This window comes from Salmo salar, chromosome ssa12 (genome assembly GCF_905237065.1).
Source record: "Salmo salar chromosome ssa12, Ssal_v3.1, whole genome shotgun sequence".
NCBI classification, from domain to species: domain Eukaryota; kingdom Metazoa; phylum Chordata; class Actinopteri; order Salmoniformes; family Salmonidae; genus Salmo; species Salmo salar.
In genome coordinates this window covers 72,744,469-72,758,493 of record NC_059453.1, presented here as the reverse complement: position 1 = coordinate 72,758,493, position 14,025 = coordinate 72,744,469, and the positions used below count along the sequence as shown (strand labels likewise).

The 14,025-nt window shown below is 39.2% G+C and overlaps 1 protein-coding gene across 6 annotated transcripts; it reads left to right on the top strand.

Annotated features, from left to right (window-relative positions):
* Positions 1 to 1,230: 1,230 nt before the first annotated feature.
* Positions 1,231 to 13,231, top strand: im:7151449 (complement decay-accelerating factor). 6 transcript variants are annotated; one of them, XM_014133507.2, is made up of 13 exons: positions 1,323 to 1,599; positions 1,766 to 1,957; positions 2,065 to 2,167; positions 2,278 to 2,348; positions 3,810 to 3,995; positions 5,293 to 5,370; positions 5,518 to 5,568; positions 10,121 to 10,189; positions 10,337 to 10,387; positions 10,469 to 10,510; positions 11,923 to 11,965; positions 12,656 to 12,738; positions 12,929 to 13,231. In XM_014133507.2, exons 1-12 carry the CDS (start codon positions 1,536 to 1,538, stop codon positions 12,723 to 12,725), a joined length of 1,020 nt encoding a protein of 339 aa, XP_013988982.2. In that variant the 5' UTR covers positions 1,323 to 1,535; the 3' UTR covers positions 12,726 to 12,738; positions 12,929 to 13,231. The 6 variants fall into 6 exon arrangements, with proteins under 6 accessions (XP_045547699.1, XP_013988984.2, XP_013988982.2 ...); XM_014133510.2 differs by having other exon boundaries at positions 1,383 to 1,603; XM_014133508.2 differs by lacking the exon at positions 12,656 to 12,738.
* Positions 13,232 to 14,025: the final 794 nt, after the last annotated feature.

Here is a 14,025-nt window from a genome sequence, read left to right as displayed (position 1 = left end):
TTTTATCTACTTTTATACCTACTTAGCATGTACTTAACAAAATATAATACGTTTTGCGCTGAGACCAGGTTGGATAGCATGCAAGGTGGCAGGTCTGTGGAGATCTTCACAATTGCTATAATAATCGGCATAGAATCTCAAACAGCACTGATCACTTGCACTACAGTATGTGCTATTAGATGAAGCACAGTCATAACACATTCAATTGTTGTATAAATACAACATATCTGACATTGTATTCCCATTTGAACTTTGTTGTGCTTTCAAATGGTTGAAAGCACAGTGATAACACATTTAGATGACAACTAAACCAAAAATCTGATAGTTTTTTCATTGGAATTTTGTTGTGCTTTTAGATGGCCGAAAGCATATAGTGATAACACATTGGGAATTTAAAATGGGTGAATAGGTTGGTTGAAATGTCATTGATCAACATGTCAATCAAATATTACCCACATTTCCACATTGGGATATTATATTTAATTACTAATTATTTATTCTAATTATGTATTACTATAATGTATTATTAGGTTATTACTTACAATGTATTATTATTATTTTCTCTCTTTCTGTCTTTCTCTCGGAGGACCTGAGCCCTAGGACCATGCCTCAGGACTACCTGGTATGATGACTCCTTGCTGTCCCCAGTCCACCTGGCCGTGCTGCTGCTCCAGTTTCAACTGTTCTGCCTGCGGCTATGGAACCCTGACCTGTTCACCGGACGTGCTTGTTGCACCCTCGACAACTACTATGATTATTATTATTTGACCATGCTGGTCATTTATGAACATTTTAACATTTTAACATCTTGACCATGTTCTGTTATAATATCCACCCTGCACAGCCAGAAGAGGACTGGCCACCCCTCATAGCCTGGTTCCTCTCTAGGTTTCTTCCTAGGTTTTTGGCCTTTCTAGGGAGTTTTTCCTAGGGAGTTTTTCCTAGCCACCGTGCTTCTTTCACATGCTTTGCTTGCTGTTTGGGGTTTTAGGCTGGGTTTCTGTACAGCACTTTGAGATATCAGCTGATGTACGAAGGGCTATATAAAAATACATTTGATTGATTGATTTGATTGATTGATTGATTGATTTGATTATTATTATTAGACTTTATACCAAGGGCCAATGGGGTGAAAAATGGGTATTGATGATCTCAGAGTGCGTTTCACTTCGTTTTTTCGGTCTCCAATAAATTATTCAGATACAAATTATTTTATATGGTGTTTGCGTAGTGAATTAGTCAGCAACTGGTCTAGACTTTGGCATTGAAATCTATAGAGGTGTGGCGTGTCCAAAGAAATGGAATGAGTAACAAAGATTACCTCACCGCCGTACGTCACTGGGTCGGGAGGGGCACGCTGCGCGTGGTGTTACGCTAAGACCAGCTCAGTTGCTATAAAGTGAAATGATCATCAACAGACAGTTGAAGTCGTCGATGGTCTGGGACTTATTAGTCAACTATAGATACTCAACAAGAATAGAGAGAAATTGTTAGGTCCAGACACTGACTTGTCTTCACATAAATTCGACTTTAAAATGTTTTATTCAAATTCATGGACCAAGTGCTTGATATGCCTTATCTTTATAACAAGTGGAAATTGTGAGTGAGTTTCTAGCCATGGTAACCCTTTCCTAGATAAGGTTAATAGAAGTTTTACCGGAAAATGTTTTGCTTAGCTAGCTACATACGTTGCTAACTTGAACTGGCTAACGTAATTCTGTCTGTGTGTGGAGTTTACTTATTTTACTGTATCATATCCTCACAGCTGAATGTCCCATACCTCAAGTGGAGGGAAATCAAAATGTCGTTCTAACGAATGATGCGCTCCTAAAGAACGATTTTCCGGAGGGCTCGGAAGTCAAGTTTCAATGTGCCAACGGCTACATGACAGAGCAAGGATCTGAACGCATCACCTGCACGAGTGGGGAGTGGAGCACCCTGGAATTAATCTGCAAAAGTAGGCGGCAAAATACTAGCCCCTCTTCTGTCAAGTGCGATTGTTGAGTGTTTACTGTTGGTTGATTGTTTTAATGCATCCATTAGCTCACTGATTATTCATTTCAGAGAAGGACTGCGGTGCACCCAAGGAGATGCCACATTTGACATATGAGTTTAATAAGGAAGGGACGCTTTTTGGTGCAACAGCAAGAGCGATTTGTGATAAAGGGTGAGTATGCTTCAATATCTGCTGTATCATCATGGTATGGGGGAATTATTTTGCACAAAGATTCAATACCAGACCCCCCCCTCTCTTACACACATACTCTCCACCTCTAGCTATCAAGTTCAGGGATCAAGTTACAGGCAGTGTTATGCCACAGGTTGGAGTGGAAGATCAAGATGTGAAGGTAAATCTTACATATTTGCCATTGACACACCTTGGACATCTAAGGCATTGAACTTGTTTGAATGATGAACACAAATTACTGCTGAACGATTAGTGCTTTTTAGAGTCTGGTTTCCGTTCGATTATTATTTTAGAGCCAAAAATAGTGAACGTTCTATTACCAAAACATTGACTGTAACTACCAATTGGGTAACAAGTACAATTTAATAATAATAATCCCAGACCTCAAAAGTGGTCTCCTGTTGTGGTTTAAGCACTGTTGCGGACTTCTACACTGTACAAAAATATAAACGCAACTTATTTAAGTGTCCCACATTTCATGAGCTGAAATAAAAGATCTCAGAAATGTTACATACACACACACAAAGCGTATTTCTCTTAAATTTTGCCCACAATTTTGTTTACATCCCTGTTAGTGAGCATTTCTCCTTTGCAAAGACAATCCATCCACCAGACAGGTATGTCATATCAAGAAGCTGATTAAACCGCATGATCATTACACAGCTGCACCTTGTGACAATAAAATGCCACTCTAAAATGTCCAGTTTTGTCACAACACAATGATACAGAAGTCTTGAGCGAGCGTGCAATTGGCATGCTGAATGTAGAATGTCCACCGTCGCTGTTGCCAGAGAATTAATATATATATATTTTTTTATTTAAATGTGAAAAATAAAATATGGTATGGGTAGCCATAAGCTACGGACAATGAACACAATTGCATTTATTGATTAGCAATTGGATGCACAAAAATACCGTGATGAGATCCTGAGCCCCATTGAGTCTTTTTTTTTTTTTTCTCTGACCAACAGATGCATATCTGTATTCCCATTCATGTGAAATCCATCGATTAGGGCCTAATGAATTGATTTCAATTGACTTATTTCCTCATATGAACTGTAACTCGGTAAAATCTTAAATTGTTGCATTTTGTTCAGAATATTTTTCTATTAAAGTGTGATTTAAAAAAAATATATAATAATAATATTTGTGGAAAACCTGAAAAAACAGGGGAAAACAGAAACCTGGAAAAACAGAATAGAATTTTGGGGAAAATTCAGTGGAATCAGGCAGAAAATTAGGGCCCTGCAATTCACATGAATGTAGTGTTAAAACACTACAACTTCCTTTAGCCCAGCATCCCACATAGTTCGTGGGAGAATCTCAATTGCATAGTCCTCATGTCCTCTCCTCAAAAACATTGGATGGGGAAAAAAAAAAAGAAAAAAAAAAAGGGGGTTTGAGAAGGAGGCGAGGAGATGGGATGCAAGGAGTATGCAATTGCGATTCGCCCCTCGACTTGATTTCTATCGTGAATGATTTGATTTCGGTCTAGAGAAATGGCGAATCGGGCTCACAAAAAAGACTTCGGTCAATTAGTAGTTTAATAGCCCCAAAATGTATAATTTGGTTAGTCGCTCAGCACTAACAAATATAATGCACCCATGTATGTCTTCCTCAGTGGTAACTTGTGAAGAACCTATTGATATAATGAATGGCATGATCTCAGAGAAGCCTGCCAAACAGTTTCCAGAGTATGGGGATGTCATACAGTATTCCTGTGATGAAGGTTACACCCTCATTGGAAACAAATCCATTCAGTGCAATGAAGATGGTGAATACAACTCAGTCCTTCCTGAATGCAAAGGTATGGATTCCATTTATGTTTGATAAATGATCTGCCAACACCCTACATCTAGACACTGCAGTGGTTGAATCAACGTTGTATCAATGTAATTTGTCACCCTATTGTGAGTGACATGGAAAACGCATTTGGATTTGCAAAAAGTAATCAACCAGTACTGTTTGTTATTCCAACCAGTGTTGTAAACATTGCAATTGAGCTAAATCTTCAACTTAAATACAATTAATTACTTGACTAACAGGTTGTTACATCAATCAAATTTCAACATAATCATCAGAACAATGTTTGTTGAAATTTGCATTGAAAATTCCACGTAGAAATGTTAAATCCTTTCCGTCCTATAGACCCCTTTCTGTGTTTGCAAACATTGCTGCACGAGGGCGATGCACGGAAGTTGGCGGCAGAACATGCAGTTCTTATAGAATACCAGCAAAAAGAAGCCTCTATTTACATGTTGCTTGTGAGTGCATTTCACAATACTTTGGATTTTAAGGCTCGTATGAATGTCCTGCTGAATATAATGTTTGTCATCATCATTGCAAATCAACTGTATTATACTTTTTTTTTTAAACAGTAAAATGGCTCTTTGGCTAGCTTTTGCTACAGCCTATGTCAATGCGCGTTACCATTCCAGCTAACAACTGCTGCATCCAAAATAATTATTTTTGCAAAGATCACAACCAAAAAATAATATTAGACTGTTCAAGCAAGAATCAAGACGTAATTGTAAGCGTTTGAGAACCCCAACATTTTGTTTAGAAGTAATAAAAACCTAAATCTAGCTATGTTGAATGGGCGCAGATGGCAATGGCTTTCTTACTGCCGCCAAGAGTCGCGAGCATCTGTGCATGACGTCAGTGTGCCGTGTACTGGAAAAGGGTCAATAGTCAATATTGTTTGTTTGAAATTATTATTAATTTCATATTTGATTAGACATATTTTATTTGACCTTGTTGATAGTAAAATGGTATGTTTGAATCAACATCATTGATTCAATGTCATGCCATCAACTTAACTAAAGCGGTATATTGAAGTAAAATGTGAAGCCACAGTCCAACGATTGCTGCTTGAACAGTGACTCCTTTTGGTAAACGTGTTTTCAGCATAGATTCCATGTCACAATAGCTTGACAAATGACGTTGAAACAACGTTGATTTAACTGTGTGCCCAGTGGGTTGCACCATCAGACTATGATAAGGAACATTGTCATTGATCTTTCTTCTTTAAATCCCTCTGTGTAACAGTGGTGTACGCATGAAGGTCCAATACATAATAACCATTGTGCATTTCTATTTCATAGATGTCAATGACATTCCTTTGAAACCAACAACAATATCAGCATCAATAACAACATCGACTGTTCCACCCACAATACAAGGTAGAACAAATCCAAGTAAATTTAGCCCAGTGTAATCAAGGGCTTGACGATTAGTTGAATCAACTACGTTAGACTTCTCTAGAGTCTAGACCATGGTAATAACATTCTGTCCCTATGCATGATCATATAATAATTAGCTATTTGCAGTTTCAGGGACGCGTCATAGCATTGGTGAACATGACACCCACACAGCTACAAGTAAGCTAAATCAAGTGATTGTTTTAATGTTAACATTGGTGTACATAGGGCTGTTACGGTGACCGTATTACTGCCAAACTGGCGATCACGAGTCATGACGGCAGCCAAATTCCACCGTTTAGTCACAGTAATTAGGCTTTTCCAAGCTCCGATGCTGCTCATGGTCATTAGTAGCCTTCCAAACTTGCTAACTGCCTGATACTCAGCACTCTATTGTCCCTCTAATCACTGACATCAATGCAAATGTCATCGAAAATGTAATTAAACACTTCATGAGAGCATGTTGCGTAACATTTCTATAGGCTATGCAATTGCGTGAGAAAACCGAGTGATGGCCTCTTAAAAAGAGGATCCCATCAGCTTTCTATAGGCTAGGCCTACTATTTATTTCAACTTTCCTAATATTAAGCACATTGTAAAGAGAAGCAACAGAAGTATAGCCTACCTGGCTGGCACAGGAAAAGCATCCTCTATTCGCTATAAAACTGCATCAATAACATGTATTGTTTTCCCCTGCCCCTGTTTTGAGACAGGTGTGTGATAATGGTCCATTATGAATCAAAACAAATTTCACACATTATTTAGTATACAGTGCATTCGGCAAGTATTCAGACCCCTTCCCTTTTTCCACATTTTGTTAGGTTATAGCTTTATCCTCAATCTACAGACAATACCCCATAATGACAAAGCAAAAACATTTTTTTTTATAAAAAATAAACAGAAATACCTTATTTACCTAGGTATTCAGACCCTTTGCTATGAAATGTTCTACTACTTGGAGTCCACCTGTGGTAAATACAATTGATTAGACATGATTTGGAAAGGCACACCTGTCTATATAAGGTTGACAGTGCATGTCAGCAAAAACCAAGCCCTGAGGTCGAAGGAATTGTCCGTAGAGCTCCTAGACAGGATTGTGTCAAGGCACAGATCTGGGGATGAGTACCAAAACATTGGCGATCACGTACCAAAACATTTCTGCAGTATTGAAGGTCCCCAAGAACACAGTGGCCTTCATCATTCTTAAATGGAGGAAGTTTGGAACCACCAAGAGTCTTCCTAGAGCTGGCCGCCCGGTTAAATTGAGCAATCGGGGGGAAAAGGGCCTTGGTCAGGGAGGTGACCAAGAACCCAATGGTCACTCTGACAGAGCTCCAGAGTTCCTCTGTGGAGATGGTTGTCCTTCTGGAAGGTTCTCCCATCTCTGCAGCTCTCCACCAATCAGGCCTGGTAGAGTGGCTAGACCGAAGCCAATACTTGGTAAAAGACACATGACAGGCTGCTTGGAGTTTTCCAAAAGGCACCTAAAGGACTGATCATGAGAAACAATATTCTCTGGTCTGATGAAACCAAGATTGAACTCTTTTGGCCTGAATGCCAAGTATCACGTTTGCAGGAAACCTAGCACCATCCCTACGAGGAAGCATGGTGGTGGCAGCATCATGCTGTGGGGATGTTTTTCAGCGGCAGAAGCTGGGCGACAGGTCAGGATCGAGGGAAAGATCAACAGAGCAAATTAGAGATTCTTGATGAAAACCTGCTCCAGAGCGCTCAGGATCTCAGACTTGGGTGAAGGTTCACCTTCGAACAGCACAACAACCCTAAGCACACAGCCAAGACAACGCAGGAGTGGCTTCTGGACAAGTCTCTGAATGTTATTGAGTGGCCCAGCCAGAGCCTGGACTTAAACCCGATTGAACATCTCTGGAGAGACCCGAACATAGCTGTGCAGCTATACTCCCAATCCAACCTGACAGAGCTTGAGAGGATCTGCAGAGAAGAATGGGAGAAATTCCCCAAATAATGGTGTGCCAAGCTTGTAACATCATACCAAAGACGACTAGAGGCTGTAATCCCTGCCAAAGTAAAGGGTCTGAATTCTTATGAAAATGTGATTTCTGTTTTATTTATTATACATTTGCAAAACATTTTAACTTGTTTTTGCCTTCTCATCTTGTTGGCTCATGAAAAAATGTGGACAGTCCTTCCAATATTGTCAATATGCGCCTCAGAATTGGATAAGGATGCCCGCAGTTGCGTCCCAGATGTGTCTATCTTCACTTGTAGCCTGTGAGAAAGACCCGATCACGTGATGGGCATTGGCTATTAAGAATTGAGATATCTGAGAGAGCCATGTGAGTGAGAGGTGCTTCGGATCATGCACCCGGGAGAAGGGAATTATTAATATTATATTCGGCCCAAGGGCACAATGGCCACAAAAGGCATGGTGGGTTTTTATTTTTTTTAGGGAGTATTACGGTCACACAGGATGCCGCCGGGGAATTCGAGGCATTATCAAGTGCTTGTCAAATTGTGAATAAAAGACTGAGGCGTTTGCAGCTTGCACAAATAACAAAGCAGAGCTCATGCAGCTTTAGACTGTATTAAAAATCAAACATAGCCCAATGTTGTATCGCAACTAAAGTTGCATAAATACCTTTAAATTAAGCATATACAGTTGAAGTCAGAAGTTTACATACACTTAGGTTGGAGTCATTAAAACTAGTTTTTTCAACCACCCCACAAATTTCTTGTTAACAAACTATAGTTTTGGCAAGTCGGTTAGGACATCTACTTTGTGCATGACACAAGTAATTTTTCCAACAACAATTGTTTACAGACAGATTATTTCACTTAATTCACTGTATCACAATTCCAGTGGGTCAGAAGTTTACATACACTAAGTTGACTGTGCCTTTAAACAGCTTAGAAAATTCCAGAAAATGTCATGGCTTTAGAAGCTTCTGATAGGCTAATTTACATAATTTGAGTCAATTGGCGGTGTACCTGTGGATGTATTTCAAGGCCTACCTTCAAACTCAGTGCCTCTTTGCTTGACATCATGGGAAAATCAAAAGAAATCAGCCAAGACCCCAGAAAAAAAATTGTAGACCTCCAAGTCTGGTTCATCCTTGGGAGAAATTTCCAACGCCTGAAGGTACCACGTTCATCTGTACAAACAATAGTACGCAAGTATAAACACCATGGGACCACGCAGCTTTCATACTGCTCAGGAAGGAGACTCGTTCTGTCTCCTAGAGATGAATGCACTTTGGTGCGAAAAGTGCAAATCAATCCCAGAACAACAGCAAAGGACCTTGTGAAGATGCTGGAGGAAACAGGTACAAAAGTATCTATATCCACAGTAAAACGAGTCCTATATTGACATAACCTGAAAGGCCATTCAGCAAGGAAGAGGCCACTGCTCCATAACCGCCATAAAAAAGCCAGACTACGGTTTGCAACTACACATGGGGACAAAGATCGTACTTTTTGGAGAAATGTTCTCTGGTCTGATGAAACAAAAATGGAACTGTTTGGCCATAATGACCATCGTTATGTTTGGAGGAAAAAGGGGGTGGTTTGCGAGCCAAAGAACACCATCCCAACCATGAAGCATGGGGGTGGCAGCATCATGTTGTGGGGGTGCTTTGCTGCAGGAGGGACTGGTGCACTTCACAAAATAGATGGCATCATGATTAAGAAACATTATGTGGATATATTGAAGCAACATTTCAAGACATCAGTCAGGAAGTTAAAGCTTGGTTGCAAATAAGTCTTCCAAATGGACAATGACACCAAGCATACTTCCAAAGTTGTGGCAAAATGGCTTAAGGACAACCAAGTCAAGGTATTGGAATGGCCATCACAAAGCCCTGACCTCAATCCCATAGAAAATCTGTGGGCAGAACTGAAAAGGCGTGTGCGAGCAAGGAGGCCTACAAACCTGACTCAGTTACACCAGCTCTGTCAGGAGGAATGGGCCAAAATTCACCCAACTTATTGTGGGAAGCTTGTGGAAGGCTACCCGAAACGTTTGACCCAAGTTAAATAATTATTGAAAGGCAATGCAACCAAATACTAATTGAGTGAATGTAAACTTCTGAACCACTGGGAATGAGATGAAAGAAATTTAAAGCTGAAATAAATCATTCTCATTCTCTAACTATTCTGACATTTCACATTCTTTAAAATAAAGCGGTGATCCTAACTGACCTAAAACAGGGAATTTTTACGAGGATTAAATGTCAGGAATTGTGAAACTGAGTTTAAATGTATTTGGCTAAGGTGTATGTAAACTTCCGACTTCCAACTATAGGAGGACTTGTTTCTTAACCACTCAACACAGAATAGTTGCAAATCCCTCAAATCATTGAGAAAATATTGTTTCTATTCAGCTATGTTCAATTGTATTCTTCATACTATAAAATAATGCCACGGAATATAAAGCAAATCTTGTCTGCTAAATTAACTACAGTAGTCTCGCCCACAGTCATATGGCATAGCCAGATCAGGGCTTAACATAAGGACAAGTCAGAGTATGCTATTCTGTTCTTCTGAATATACTACATTTTCTTCATATCATGTTTCTTTAGACCTGTCTAAAATAAGTACTGGATTGATTACATGGATTTATTAGACTTTTTAAAATGTAGATGTTCCAAAGGTCTGCATCAGTGGCCATAGCACTAGGTGTACACATATAAACAAAAATGACAGCACTGCATGAAGGTGCAATACATAATAACCATTGTTTATTTCTATTTCATAGATGTCAATGACATTCCTTTGAAATCAACATCAATAACAACAACATCGACTGTTCCACCCACAATACAAGGTAGAGCAAATCCAAGTAAATCTAGCCCAGTGTAATCAAGGACCTGATGATCAATTGAATCAACTATGTTAGACTTCTCTAGAGTCTAGACCATGGTGATAACTTTCACTCCTTATCCATGATTATATAATAATTTTGTATTTGCAGTTTCAGGGAGGCATTATGGTATTGGTGAACATGACATCAACGCAGCAACAAGTAAGATTATTCAAGTGATTATTATTTTGTCGTTATAGATTTTTCCAGCTCACATTTGGCCAAACTGACTCTCTCTTTCAGCGACTGCAGCAGCCGTGGGAAGTGTGATCTGCATAGTCATAGGTAAGAAAAACATCATTTGAAACAATCACAAATGAGAGGGAGATATGTGTCTGGTAAATTTTGTCCAATAGGCTTTTGAGTTTAACATGCTGACCACACCGCCCAGGTTGCATGTGTTAGCGTTGATAAATACATTTAGACATTGAATAAACTCTATAATTTCATCCAAACTGCTTGCATGTGTGAACGAGCATCTGTGTAGCCAGGCACTAAAATAGAACTTGGTTCTTGCAAGTCCCGCCACTCCCATTTCCTCATTGGTTTTTAGGAGCATATTCGCATGTGGGCGACTGAAAGATGAATGAGGTCCACACTCCAGTCAGTTGTGGTAATGCACCTAAAAGTTGGTTGCCAACCATCATATAAAATACACAGAAGAAGACTGAACAAGGACATATTACTAGTAATAGGTTCTAATTTTCAGAGTAAATAACTCACGGACACTAGAGAAGCTTAACCAAGTTTAATTCTTCCCAAAGGGTTGATACAGCTGGATTCAGACAAACATGTTTCCACCACCAAATTGTATATATACTCCACTTTAGGCACTCCTCCTTCTCTCCGATCCTTACATCTTATGGTTCGACAGGAAGAGGGTAATAAAACATAATTTCTCACTTCAGGGGATCTGACCTGACCTCAACCCCTCCTTCGCCTAATCCACAGATGTCCATCCGCTTCCCCTATAGAAATCATGTGACTTCCTCCCATCCACCCAACACATTCCAAAGCCATCTGTCTCCTACAGATAACCATTAACTTCTGGTGTAAAACCAGTCCCTTTCACTCCTTTATATACTATGCTTCTGCGTATAACAATGTTCCAAGTTTCACCCAGAATCTAACACTAGAAACTAACAAGGTTTCCCCTTTTTTATCTGTGGATTAATTGTCGGAGTAGAGAACACATAATGTGACTCAATTCTACAAAGATCCAGCAAAAAAAAAAGGATCTTGTACATTTCAGGTAAAATAACAACCCAATGTTTATATCCCAGGACAAATTAGCTAGCTAAATGTCCATGAATGTTTCATGTGTTTCGACCAGTCCTAAAATTAATATAGTTAGTTAGTGCAGATTTTGTTTTGATATTTCAACCTGGTGTCCTGATCGCGTCTAGTGTGGATGGACAAAATCAACATGCGGACGCACTCACGTGCCCGATGTAGTCAGCATGTAAGGATGTGTTCTAACTTAACTGGATTCTTTGTTGTATACTGTACTGGGGAAAACATTCCCTTCTGTGACCCATCAAGAATTTCCTTCACATTACTTGATCTGTTACACTAGTAGGCCTAGTCAAACTGCTGACTTTCCAATGTTACCATGTTTATCAGATTTGTATTACACTTTCTCTTGACCATTTGAAGGTCATACTGGGGACTCATAATTTATTCCTTATCTTTTGCAGCTATTGTGCTGTTCGTCGTATTATGTGTTCATAAGAGGAAAGGGTGAGAACCTACATTTTGATTATTTCTCTTACTAGAAAATAGTGCACAATTTCACCTACAACTGAATCACAGCTATTATTTTCCTCCTAACTATATATATGCATTAACCACAACTTCTGCCAATGGACTTTACACTGTTCATTCATTACACAAATGAATTATTTGGATAAACTAGCCATACGGCTGGCCAATTAATTGAACTAAACAATGCTGTTTACGGTATTACACAACCCATGAGCTAACATTCAGTCTGGCGTTTCATATTCATGTATTCCCTACGGTACCTGTGATTTGCATGATCAAACATTTTGCTGGATACTTCAACTTGCTACTGTACATGCCATAGTTGCCTTTGCCTGTTTTTGGCCATTCCGCTAAAGCTTTGTCTTTCCTGCTGGGTGTTGAAAAATCAAGGAAGTTGGGAAAGCCTTTCCTTAGGCACTCTCGGACAGAGATATTGGCATTGAAAAAGAGAATGGAGTATGTTGTTCAAAAGGGAGGTGGCTAGGAAGCTAGACCTACCATACACCGTGCTAATCTGACCAGCTGACTACCACACTGGTACACAGCTACCAAACTAAGCACTAAAATACTGAGATTGGCATGCATAATCTACTGTATTTCCTTACTGCACTATTATGTAAACATGATAATCCTGACAAAATTTCATTATTTGAAAATGTTGCATAGCTCCTACCAGACAGGAGAAGACTCAAGAAGAAAAGAGGAGTTATTACAATTTCAAAATGACTTAAATTGAATGCCTACCCAAGGTATCTACAATTCATACATGATTCTCTTAAACACATTCTGAAAAAAATGTCCCATCTTTTAACCAAAGTCTTACTCATGTGACTATACAGTTTGTGGTTGTCTTTGAACTTGAGTAATCTAAATAGTGAAACTATTGTTAACTGCTCCATTGAGTCAATGCTTTGTCTAAAATATCTAATTTCTTTTCAGGGCTAGGACTGCTCCTATTTGCTAGTCTGCATCTGTGTCCTTGAAAGGAAGTGCCCAGTAATTGTCTCAGACCATTCCCTGGTTGAACAAAGGCACTTAATTTACAGTGCCCATTACGTATGTGACATTACTGAATGGAAGTTATAATTGTACTTTTTGTATGAAGATGTAAATATTTTTTGAAAGTCAATGTAAATGTTTTAACCCAATGTTTGAAGACAAATATTAAAATCTTTTTTTAATGTATTTATATTGAAAACTGGAACATGTGTAATAAAAAGCTTTTTGCCTTGTCAAATACCATATTTGTCTACAAGTTTCTAGTCAGCTGTATTGAGTGGGCAGAAGGTCCTATAATAAGATTAATGCAATAAACAAAATGTATGATTGAGGAAATACCCAGGTTGATAATCTCTGACCATTCCTAAATGTGTGTGGAATGATTGTGGCTCAAAGGAAAATAATCTGGGTCTGGTAAAGCAGACATTCCTGTATTTATTTTCAAGTAAGCTCAATGTGGGTCTGGGAAACCAGCTCATGTTCATTTCCTGGCCCCAAATGTGTGATTTAAAGGAAAGGTTCGCCCATTTTGAATGTTATATTTTTTTGGTGCATCTGAGTGATGTTCTATCGATTCCCTGGGTCTTTTCATGTGTATCCGAGTTATTGGCGTTCAAGCAGGCAGATATGTGGCCGGTATTACGTAGCAACGTGATAAAGTCCCTCTTACTACACTGGAAGTTAATAGGAATACCATTTTTAGATCGCGAAAATGTCTATCATACATGTCAGATTGTAATACTGGCCGACGTCATAACTCGGGAGGATGTCTTCTTTCGAATGAGCCTTTGATCATATTTTTGCGATATTTCAACCTCGAGAAATGTGTAATTTGACGAATGGTGTAGCATATTATTCCTGTTTGCCTCTAGTCCAGGGTGCATTGCATTGTGCTGTTGCCAAAGATCTTATAGAAATTCGTGCTAATGTAGTTTTTTTAGCTAGTGTCCAATAGACTCCCATTCACTCCTTCAAGGAGAGCGCGTCTTGTCGCAGAATTGGCCAGAATGCACCGCGCGGCCCTTTGGTGTAACTTG